This window comes from Aquarana catesbeiana, linkage group LG05, assembly GCF_042186555.1.
Source record: "Aquarana catesbeiana isolate 2022-GZ linkage group LG05, ASM4218655v1, whole genome shotgun sequence".
NCBI classification, from domain to species: domain Eukaryota; kingdom Metazoa; phylum Chordata; class Amphibia; order Anura; family Ranidae; genus Aquarana; species Aquarana catesbeiana.
The window spans coordinates 564,428,177-564,440,835 of NC_133328.1; the positions used below are offsets into that span (position 1 = coordinate 564,428,177).

Below are 12,659 nucleotides of genomic sequence, written 5' to 3' on the forward strand. Positions count from 1 at the left end.
CTGTCAAAAAAAAAAAGCAGCTGGTGTTCTGCCGAGAAAGTTCCGCTCGGCGGCTAAGTTCCCCCCTCTACTGCGCAGGCGCTGCGCCTGCGCAGTAGGATCCGGTGGAAATAGCCGAAGCGGAATAGCTGAAAATCAGCTGTACAGGGTGCCTGTAAGAGGGCCCCTCGCGGGCTCGCTTCGCTCACCACGCTTCGCTCGCCACGCTTCGGGCACGGCCTCGCTTCGCTCGGCTCTTTTAGATTCCCCCTCTAGGTCCACTTGGATGGTGGGGAAGGAACCTGGACCTAGGGCGCAGGCGCCATGTACAGCTGATTGAAGCGTTTGAGCTTCAGCTATCTCCGGCGGCTGACAGTAGTCCCTACTGCAGTACAGGGGGGGAACTTATCCGCCGAGGGAAGATTCTCGGCAAGACACCGGCAATGTTTATTAACAACATTGCTCAGCCCTGAAACACTAAAATAAAAAGAAACATTGTTTCCGTTTGTATATTTCTGTTTCTTCATCTGCAGATCAAAGGGAAGAAACAAATGTTCCTCTGTTTAACCCCTTAATAACCCTTAATTTACTCCAATCGGCCTTAACCTCCCTGGCGGTTTTCCCGAGTGTGACTCGGGGTTAAAATTCAGGACCATTAGCGGTAACCCCGAGCCACACTTGGGATTGAATTGCAGGATCCTGGTGCCTCCTTACTTACCTTGTCCCCGGGATCCTGCGATGTCCCCCGCAGTGTCCGCGGGCTGTGTCCTGTTCCGAAGCCTCTCTGTGCCAGGCTCCGTTCCCTGCGAGCGTCGCGACGCACGGGGGCGGAGCCTGGCGGCAAATTCAAAAAAATGTAAAAAGCATAACACATACAGTACTGTAATCTTACAGATTACAGTACTGTATGAAATCATTTCACATCCCATTTGTCCCCAGTGCTCTGGCCCATGCCCTGCATGCAGTTTTATATTGCATATACTGTTCTTTCTGCCTGGAAACTGGAGATTGTCCATAGCAACCAAAAAGTGTCCCTTTACGTCAAAAATGGCTTTAGACCAGCTAGAAAACAGCGATAGTAAATTAGAACACTTGCAGAATTGAGCGATAGTGAATCATGGGGAAATTTATTTTATTACTATTTATTTTTATTTTTTTTAATTATTATTTTTTTTTTATTATATTATAATTTATGTTTTTGTGTTTCAAACTTTATCATACCCGGGATATCTACTAGACTCTTGTTTGGACAGATTTAAGTGTGTTATTGTTAAGAATTACAGGCCTACAATATAAAACGCCAAATTTCCATGCAAAATAATTGTACCGCTTTCAGCACCTAAAATCCGAAATAATCATACCGCCAGGGAGGTTAATTAACTCCCTATTTTCCTCCATTTAATTATTATTTTCCTGCTTTTTTTCTTTTGTTCACGTCTATTTTATAAACGATAAACAATTAAAACTTTTTGCTTTGTTAGTGAATATTTTTACACATATATATTAACATATATTACACATTTCACATTGAAAAAGCGTTAAATTAAAAAAAAATCTATTTATTTCATTTGTAAATAACTTTTCAATGCTTTGTACCATTGCTGACTGCTGAAGTTATAACAAAACAGTTGCGGTGGGTATCGCTAATTGGTATCGGCGAGTACTAAAAAAAGTATCGGTACTTGTACTCATTGTAAAAAAAAATGGTATCGGTGCATCCCTAGTTGCAATCTTTCCCGAGCCTGGAGCGGCTCTGTGACGTCAGCCGACAGCCTGCTGTCTGCTGAAAACAGGGGTCACAGGAGTGGAGAACAAACTACACTCCTGTGATCCACAGGAGAAGTACAGCCAAACAAGTTTGGCTGTACTTCTCCTTTAAGCCCTGTACACAAGGGCCAAATATTGTCTGATATCTACAAGTGTATAAAAATAGGGGTGGGTGGCGCTGCCTGTCACCTGAAGAGTGCTCCTTCATTGCGGGTCACTCTTCCCAGGTGAATGTGCAATAAGTAAGTGAAAAAAAACATAACTGAAAAAATACTGCCGTCACCTGATGGCAAACCTCCACAGTGAATCACTCTTTTAAGTGGAGGGTGCTGAGTAGAAAGAGAAACGTTTGACGGGTGTTCCCACTTTGTTTTAAAGCAGGTTTATACAAAAGATAATTAATAAAATACAAATAAGAAGATCCCTAATGGTGATACTGATTGCAAGCTGACGTGTCAGTCTGCAATATAAAGTGAATGTGCTTAGTGTAATATTGGGTGTTCCCACCCAATCAGCAGTTTTGATTAGATTTTCAACAATTTTTCTCAGCAACTAGCAACAAAATTCTATTATAAAGAATTTCTCCATAGAAAAAAAAACCACATAAAAAACATATAAAAACAGTGGTTGATATAAGTTCAGTCTTTCAGTCTCGTGCAAAAAGTGGCAAAATTTGAAGTGACTTGTACTTGTCCAAAAGTGACTCGTGCCTATGTAACATTTCTGTCTGATATCTGCCAGTGCAACAGAAACCGGCCGACATTCAATCCGTGTACGGCAGCCTATCTGACAGAAGCCAGCTGAACGTCCAGCTTCTGTCGAAGGGGCATGACAGAAAAGATCTGCATCTACATCTTCTAACAGTGCTGTTCGATGAAGTTGAAAGCTAGATCAACTTCTGTCAAGCGGGAAACAGCCACAGAGGAATCAAAATTTGTCTGGTGACTGCTGAATGAGCCAAATTTCTATCCATCTATGGCCAGCTTTATTCTGACCAATCAAAAGTTTAGATTTAAAGTCCTGGTGACAATAGTGAGAGAGGACACAGAGAGGGAGAGGATAAATCTCCTAAGTGGGGACTCCATACTCTAGCCAATATGTCAACAAAAAGTATGTCCTTTTCGGTATACTTTAGTAAGGTTAGTTCATCTTTAACTACAAAAAACTGCCTATGCAGGTAAGATGCACCTGTAGATACAAACTGTGCAGCTTTCACTAAAGTTGCATAAGGTGCTATAGGTGTAGGCCATCAACGTACCTCCTGAGGCCAAAAAACTCCCAGGGATGGCGTAATCCTGTCCTGCCTTGTTGCTAGGCTGTTGGCAAGATGCTCCCATCAGATACTGCTCACCTCCACCACCACAAAAGCGAGTTTTCAAACCCTCACACTTCTTCAGAGCCACTGCGATGAGGAAAAGAGAGAGAGTGCATGTTAGGGGGTTTGAGCTGGAGGTACAGCTCACTCCGTGATGATGGTGGTGAGCAGTAGTGGCTTAACAACATTCTAGCAACAAGGCAGGACAGGGGGGATGCCCTTTCTGAAAGTTTTTCGGCCAGGCTTTAGGAGGTACGGAAAAAGCCTATACCTTTAGGAAGGGCGTTATTTAACTTTGGTCAGAACTGAACTTTATCTACAGGTTACCTGCATAGACATGCCATGAAATGGGAAAGTAGATAATGACTGTGTAAAAGTACCATTCTCAGTTCACTGCAGTCCACATCAAGACAGGGCAGACCTTGGTCAAATGCATAAATAAAGGTCACACAGAATGGGCTTTAGGATGCTTTTCTTTACGTGCCAGGTTATAGTGGTTGGTGAATTGCCAATGATCCTGAATGTGCTAGTCCAATGCACCTTATAAGCATGAGATGGACTATGAGATACATACAGTAAATGAATAAGCATACAACTATTTAAATAAATAGACACAGGCACAAATACTTGTTGGAACCAAATAGCAGGGAATTTATGTATAACCCATAGTGTAAGAGAACATAACAAATCGTATAATACTAATAATCTGAATAACCAGATAGCCTAGCCTTCAAACCCCTGGATAACCAAATGAAAATAAACAAGTAATGAACAAAAATGTATATCTTGTCCCTCCCAGCACTATGTTGGATGACTAACCCTACTATCAAACAACCCAACAAGTCCAAAAAAGGGGGTAGAGTCAGAAAGGCTGCTTAGGAAAGCCTGTAAGGGTCTACATTAAATGCCACAACAGTTTTAACCAGCAGGTTTTTCAGCTGCAAGATTTAGTTAGTAGCACAGTATTCCTTGCCTTGGGGGCTTTATTTGCTAGTGGCCCCTCCATGACAAAAAACATTATTTACAGAGAGCAACAAATTACTACCCTCAAAAAAAAAAAAAAAAAAAAAAAGGAATAAATGGCCTAGCAACATTTTATGTTGAGACTTGAGAACAAAGATTTATATCTGGTATTATCAAATCATGGTCCTGAAGCTTTGCCAGAAAAGAACCGCCAAGGCATGACCATTGGCTGGGGATATGTTGCCCCTTGGGTGTAGGCAGAGTATAGGTTTCACTGAAAATAGGTCTTCGGTAAGCTGGGTTCCTATGGGCTGTATATAAGGAAATCTCTCGATGTAAATCCTCTCTGGCCACAAAGCCTCTTCTTCTTGAAGCATGCTGGTCTTAGATGGATATGAAACAAAACTGCAGAGCCTTTTTACTGGGTTAGCTCATTTTTTGTGGGTCAAGTTGGTTCAAATGAATAAACAATGGAGTCTTCATCTGGGATCATTAGCTAAAGGATCTCAGAAGTGGGCTGAGATGATGCCTAACACCTGTGTACTAGATTTTCTCAGCAAGCTATTAAACTAAATGCAACTCCAACCCTTGGCTGCACAAAGGAGAAGTGTGTGGCTCTTGATGAATATGGTGGAAAAAGGCCAAGAGACAACTCATCTGACGTGATGTTCATTTAAATAGGCACAAGCTGATGCAGATAACAAACTGTAAAGCTTTGTAAACACAAGCTTCTTTTGAGAGCAGATATTAAAAAAACAGAACTCTGTAAATCTTTGTAGTGATTTTTGCGCAAGCATTTTATTTATTTTATTTTTTTTCTGGTGCAGCTGTGCATGGTAGCCAATCAGCAACTTCAGCGTGTTCAAATAAACTTAAAAACGTGAAAGCTGATTGGTTACTATACAGAGCTGCACCAGATTTTGCACTCTCCAGTTTTAGTAAATTACCCCCAAAGTGTTGATAATGGAGAAAATGTAACATTATCAAATGAAATGGCCATAAAATGACATTTGTGTTTGTGGTTTTTCTTTATGTAGTCCTTACTTCCCTGAATGTGAAGATGAATGGGTTATTTTTTTAATCAAAAATAACAGTTATGTGCCTACTGAATAAAACAATAGAAGAAGCATGGTGTAAAGCAGGGGTGAGAAACCTTAAAGAGATGGAGATCTACCTGAACAACATGGGAGAAGTCAAAGATCACCGGGCACAGTGTCGCCTCCTTACACCTGATTCAAACCTCTAATTGCTGTACTACCGTATTGCAATTGCGTGCATTGCATGGCAATCATGTGTTTAAATCAGGTGGTGAGAGGCAACATATCGCCTCCTCACCACCTGTCAAACAGACTCGGATCACTTTTTAGAGAAGCAGCGGTGTCTGCTGCACCCTTTGGGCTAATGCACGCATAAATTTGGGGGGGGGGGGGTTAAAATTCCTGCATTCAGAATAAATGCAGCAAACCCACAGGAAAGCTGCAGGTACACTGCACTGCAGTCACGGTGTGGGTAAACCACAACACATCAGTGTGAATGCAGGCATATACTATTACGCCCAGTGAATTGCTTCAAACTGACCTGAAGATCTCTTCTTTCGTGCTGCTGGCAGCACTCCAGAGACCGCTAGCAGGGGTAAGAGGTGGTGTGCAGTTGGTATAACTCTGCATGGGAAAGGAGCCATGGACTCCCACTGCTGTCAATCAAAAGCTGTGACACGGGAGTGGGGCCGAGTCCCACTATCTATGTCAATGGACGCAGGAGCAAGCCTGCATGGGTGCCCCCATGGAAAGTGGAAGAGGAGGGGCCTGGAGCGCCAGTGGGAGACCCTAGAAGAAGAGGATCGGGGCTGCTCTGTGCAAAAGCATTGCACAGAGCAGGCAAGTATGGGCATGTTTGTTATTAAAAAAAACAAAAAAACCCCCAAATGTTTACAATCACTTTAAGCTTCGGTGGGCGGAAAACAAAATATGTCAGGGGGCATGGCTTTGGCAGAGACTCATGGGCTGAGGCCATTTTCAAGTCTGCTTTGATTTATACATCGTTTCGGATGAGCACCTTTGGCAGCTTGCACCTTTCTCCCTGGCGACTGTGGAAGTTTGGCTTCCCAAGCTTGAGTGGCATCCATAATCTTGCACCAAGGACACGGTTTGATGTAATGGCTTAAAAAGTATTAGCTGGGGTTTGGCTTCAATTTATTAGCGCATCTAAATCTGTTAGTACATCCAACATTCCCCTCCCCTTAGACTGACAATGCTGGTGTCCCTTGTGCTGCTTCATCCCAAGTGTAGGCACACCAATACAGGAGGTGGGTTACTGGCCAGATCGCCAGGTGAAAACAGAAGGAAAAAGCCAAAAAAATAAAACTAATGCAGCCACCACAGCTAATGATTGGTAAGCAGCAATATATTGATTTTTGTGCTGTGGGTTTAATACGGATTTAATGATATAATAACCAGCTGCCCATTAGGAGTTCTTTTTAGATACGTTTTATATACTCATCCGTGGTTTCAGAAAATGCAATGAACGAATAAAGAGATTTGTGTCCTACTACAAGTGTCTAACTAGTTGGGAACAATATGAACATAGCCAGTCTATTAAAAATGGACAAAGAAAACAAGTGGTTGCCTATAGCTGCCATATACCAGTTTAGCCAACTAAAGCAAGCATCTAAATTGTTTTACCGAGTAATGCCTCCACTTTTCCCTGCCATCAATAGATTTACTTGCAAAATAGTAAATTTAGGAGCCAATGACAAGGGGATATTTTCATCACCCTAAAAGAAAATTCATCTTCTGTGTTGCCCTTCACTATATCCCTTCTTTGCTCACCTCAGCCAACCTTTGCATCATTGCCAGTCATGGAATAAATTGCTTTTAGCTCAGTCTGCTAGAGACTGAAGGTGACAATTAATGCTCACCAACTAAATAAACCCAAGTATTCCTCTCCTGCCAAGGAAATAAAGATAGGAGAACATTTGCCAGAATGTGTGTACAGATAGCAGAGAGAACGCTGGTCCATCTGGAATGCATTCTGCTAGCACTCACTCTGAACTATAGCAGGAGACTGCTCAGAGACCCAGATTTGAAACATGTGGGACCAGTAAAGGGAGGAGGGTTCATTTCGGCAGAGATCTTTGTACAGAAATAAGGCACAATGTGTATCCTCTAATTTGACTATTTACAACAAAACATCATTCTGTCATTTGGAAACAGCCCAGCTAATCTGTTTTCACTTAAAAGAATTATCCAGTAAAAGACTCTTGTTTAGAATAAAAGACAGATCTGCCAAGGATGGAAGATGGCTGCACGGTGGTGATATAGTGGCTAAAACCAGCTTTGCTACTTGGCTGCCACATGCATATGAGCTTCCTAATCTGTTTTCTGTGAAAGAATTATACAGTAAATGGCCATCAAGAAAAAATGACCTCTCAGCCAAGGAAACAAGATGGCTACACAGTGAGGTCAAAATATCTCACACTAGCCTTTACCAAATGCTGGACTCCAACAGGTCAACAAAAAACTGGTACCCGTGACAGATTCAGGTTATGTTGATTGTTTTTCACTCGGGCCCCCTTATTCCGGTCTTTCTGTGGACTATGGCTTGAGGCATGTTGTTTTTATGACACATTTAAATAACGAGTTTGAATATGTTTTTGGTGTCGTACAAGGGCTTTTGTTGGATGTTCTAGTTGGATGAAATAAAGAACTGGCAAGGATTCCATCAGGCCTCTACCAAGGAACTTGGCTGTCAGTCAAGATCTAGCTTAGAATGGAGACTCATGTCTGACCAATCAGAACTGAAACCCAAAGGTCATTGAATGGATGCCAAAATGATACCATCTGCTCCTAGTTTCACATTCAGAGCAATCGGTTCATGATGGAGATACATGGTGATATAATGGTTCAGACTAAATCCTCATACACGCATACAAGCCTCTGGTAAAGTAGGAGATTTAGAAATAAAATTCAGGAATATGTTAAAAGCATGCAAAAAACTATGGCATTTGTTTTGGATTACAGCAAAAAAAAAAAAAAGAGAGAGAAACTGCAGGATAGAGAATAACAATCAATTCACAAAAAAGGAATTGGTTCTTTTAAACTACATTTGTTATTTTAGCTCACATTTTTCTGAAAATGTTCATTTCAGAAACGTAACAATCACATAGGACCTATATATAATTTATATTTTTCACATTAAATGGATATTTATAGATTGAAAAGCATCCATTTTTCACAAGTAGGTATTTTATATTAAATCTGCATGTTATCTCTGCCTCCTCTTATTACACACTTTCTAGAATCTTACAATTTTTACCAGTCAAAATCTAAGGGCATTTTAGCAGGCAATAACAGTTGCGACAATCTTTATAAATTGACTGAAATGAAACGAATTTGATGCTCATGGTTCAAGTGACATCTGCTGCCCTCTGTGGCAGATAGAAGAATTACAAAGTAGGATTTTTTTGTGGGGATGAATGGTAAACGCAAACAAATCAATAAGCTATCTAATAACCAGGAAAAGTTGCTCAATTGACATTCAGTCTCTAATAGGTAAGCAAAAGACTAACAATTGCAGGACACACATTTATACTCTCCATAAAGAATTTTTCTTTTAAATTATGACAGGCAGTCACACACGCTAATAAAATATTTTCATGATATACCTGAAATAAACAGCAGATACACAATAATTTGCCATTAATCACATTCCTAAAGTGTATGTAAATGCTGTCGAAATTAAGGGGCAATATATTATTGAAAGCATTAAGTTAGATCTGTTCGATGAATACAAAATAACCCTGTTGATCCTGCCAGATATCTTGTGAGCAGCAAACTTCTGCTCTTTGTCTGTGCTACACTGATATCATTTACATTGTTTCCAGCTATCTCTGTAGACTACAAAACACCTCTCCCCCTATGTTATGGAAAAGAGAAAAGCAATAGATGCGCTGTAGTCCCCTTCTAAGGTAGTAGCTGTTCTTCTATCGATACAGTATAGTGAGTGAGCACTGTCAACCTAGGACAGGAAGTGTGATACTGGGACAGGAAGTGTGATACTGGGACAGGAAGTGTGTTACTGGGACAGGAAGTGTGTTACTGGGACAGGAAGTGTGATACTGGGACAGGAAGTGTGTTACTGGGAAAGGAAGTGTGATACTGGGACAGGAAGTGTGATACTGGGACAGGAAGTGTGACACTGGGACAGGAAGTGTGTTACTGGGACAGGAAGTGTGTTACTGGGACAGGAAGTGTGTTACTAGGACAGGCTCAACCAGGTGAAAAAAACCTGGGGGAAAAAAAAGAACTGTAATGAACTCCCATCATCTGAGGACTGATAAGCTTCAATATATTATTTTTTTATTGTTGGGTATATATTCAAATTAATAGCACAACTAATGACATAATTCAAGAACACAAAACAGACCAGCATAGAGGAAAAAAAAAAAAAAAAAACTTGCAGTCTCCTAAGCAAACTCAAATGGTCTGTATAGATCATGTATTTCCAACTACCTTCCATGTCGTGATCTCTCTGACTTATGGATGGAACTGGAAGATGTTTCAATAATTGCTCTGATACTGGCAATGGATTACGATGCAATATGTTATATATTACTCAGGTTTTGTTACAACTATGTGTAAACATTGATTATAGTATATGAATGTGAGTTAGGGACCTTAGATTGTAAGCTCCTTGAGGGTAGGGACTTATGTGAATGTACAATGTATATGTAAAGCGCTGTGTAATTTAATGGCGCTATATAAGTACCTTAAATAATAATAATAATTATATGCATGTTTCTCTATTGCCCTACATTTGTGCTGTGACTCTTTGAATGGCTCCTTTTGTGCAATTGAGGCTCTATTTCCAGATTTTGTGTGGCCACCCAGCGCCGCATTTCTTGGTCACACTCCCTTTGTGTTCAAGTCTGCGGCGATTGGAGGGCGGTAGGGGGGAGTTTCTCCTCCATTCTGGCCCTCCCCTGCTCCCGCTGCATTGGCCGGTGGCGATCGTTTCAGCGTCAGCCCCGGCGCATGCACGGTAGCCTGTGGCTGGTCCGGACGGCGTCATTTTCGGTTGCTGTGATGACGTACATCCGGTCATGACGTATATACAGAGAGACGCATTGGCATCCACACACATCTCCCTGCACACTGCGGCGGTGCCAGACACAGCGGTGGTATCTGATACCACATTTACTATTAGGTAAGCTTACAGACGATCTTCCATCTTAGCTTTTGGTATTGCTTCACGCTAAGGACATACTATCATTGCTGCTATTCAATACTTTCTTTCAGTCAGGAAACCTATGGGAGACCCCCTTACCTTGCTGACTATTTGGACATCCACCTATATGGATATACAATGGATGATCTAAACTGCTATCTACCTTAGCAAATTCATTTGGTTTCTTGGGTGCCTGCAGTACTATCACCACTTTGTGGTCTAAGCACAAAAATCAGCTTTTGCTGTGATGTCTATTCTAAACTATGGGTAAGTGACTGCTATGGGCACATTTATTAAATTACTAATCTAAATTGACTGATGTGGGACATCAGTTTTAAATAAATTTGCCAAACACTAGGCTACGCTTTTTATCCCTCTTATAGATACACATATACCTTGTTTACTACCGACACAACAAGATCGCCTTGGGACTATAGCCGTTGACGGTTTTTGATACCTACCTATGCAGCTGACATCATCACTATCGCAGCATTGTAAGTACTTTATAGACATATGACCAAATTCATTATGTATTGAACACTATAATGTTATATGCGCCCCCACAGTCGGGCTTTGCTTCTCTGTCCAATGGTTGCCATGAAACTGGGTCATTTGCCCAAGTGCTTATAGACAATTGATCTGCAATTTACTGGTTATACATACTGTAGTTTGTTTGTTTGTTGTTTTTCTGGATGTCAAATTCGTTGACTGTTTCTATATATATCAGATCTTTAAGCTCCTGAAGAAGCGCTAACGCGCGCAACATGTTGAGCGGTGTCCGTGAATGACCTCCATTAGGCCACAACCACTCAACTGTATCTATGTTGGAACACGCAGCAATTGTGTAATAACATATACTTGATCATTTTGGTTACTCGTGATGGCAGTGTTTTTAAGGTCCATCAGTCATCATTTTAACACATATATATATATATATATATATATATATATATATATATATACACGCTGTTTTTAACGCTATCCAAATAAAACATTTCTATTTTTTACAATATTTTCATGGGTGTGCCTATAAAGTCCATTTTTGTTCTGTAATTCAAATATCAGGTCTCTGAACACACTGATGTTTAACTGCTGAGAAGAAGAGTGAGGTCACCAACCAGGTTGTGTTGTTGCATGGGTGCCTTGATCACAAGACTGAGCAGAATGACACATCTTTTAGCAGGTAAGATTTTTCATGTAATTCAACTGTACATTTTGGAGTTCAGTTCTAAATAAGAGCTTTTAATGTTTGCCTGAATTTTTTTTTTTGTATTTTGTAAAGTAGCGCCTCTCATCCTTTGCAACATGGAGAAACCCTTGAAATAACTTTCCAGGTCTCCGGGAGACCCTGCTAATGATTACTATATCTAAAGCTCACTGTACCATTAGCAAGATGGTCACTGGGAAGAATTCGACTTACATTTGTGGTCACTAGGAAGAAAGTTCCCCTTTACAGATAGCTAAAAAGATCATTGGTGTCAGTAGTTTCTTACCTGAGAAACATACATTGCTCATTGCTTTTACTTAGACTTTCAGATTTGGATATAGTGGAGAGGCATTAGAACCCCTGTCAGTGTTTATTGTGTCTGTGCCCCAGCTAGGGAGGGCCACCCTCTCTTGACCTGTGTACAGCCACCATTGAGAGTAAAGAGAATCCCAACATTTGGGTTGTCCCCAGAAAAGTAATAGAGGGGAAATCTTCCAATGGGGACACTAGTTCTGGTGATCTGGGGGTCCCCAAGGTATTCCCTTAATTTGCAGGAATTTCCTCTCAAGAAGCCTCTGTCAGAGGCTTCTTACCACGTGATCAGCTGTGACCAATCACAGCTGATCACAGCGTGAACCAGGAAGTGCAGGTAAACTGGTTCGCGTTGGTTCGCGTTGACAGGGAGAGCCGATCGCCAGCTCTCCCTGTCAGAGGGGGGGGTCTGTGCTGATAATCAGCACATTGATTATCAACACAGCCCCCTCAGATGTGCAAAAAGGCTAAAAATCAGTGCCCAGCATTCCCCCCCCAATAAAAAAGCCTTCAAGTGCCCACCACAGTGCCAATCAGTGCCCACCACAGTGCCAATCAGTGCCCAGCAGTATCACCTGTCAGTAACACATCAGTACCTCATCATCAGTGCTTCCCATCAGTGCCACCTTTCAGTGCCACCTGTCAGTGCCAATCAGTGCCGCCTGTCAGTGGCCATCAGTGCCGCCTGTCAGTGGCCATCAGTGCCGCCTGTCAGTGCCCATCAGTGCTGTATATCAGTGCCGCCTACTGGTGCCCATCAGTGCTGCATATCAGTGCTGCCTATCAGTGCCCATCAATTCTACATATCAGTGCCTCCTCATCAGTGCCCATCAAGGCCACCTTATCAGTGCCCATCAGTGCCGCCTCATCAGTGCCCATCAGTGCCGCCTC

The 12,659-nt window shown here is 41.7% G+C and overlaps 1 protein-coding gene across 7 annotated transcripts in view; it reads right to left on the minus strand.

Annotated features, from left to right (window-relative positions):
* Window positions 1–12,659, minus strand: part of RUNX1T1 (RUNX1 partner transcriptional co-repressor 1) — a 216,015-nt gene that overhangs the window by 77,554 nt on the left and 125,802 nt on the right. For 2 of the 7 annotated variants that reach the window (XM_073631942.1, XM_073631941.1), the window contains exon 1: window positions 3,005–3,148. The exons of the other annotated variants lie outside the window; for them this stretch is intronic. In XM_073631942.1, the coding sequence (XP_073488043.1) occupies window positions 3,005–3,083 (79 nt within the window). In that variant the 5' untranslated portion in view covers window positions 3,084–3,148. Of the gene's footprint in view, window positions 1–3,004; window positions 3,149–12,659 lie in introns of those variants that run through there. 7 annotated transcript variants of the gene reach the window in all.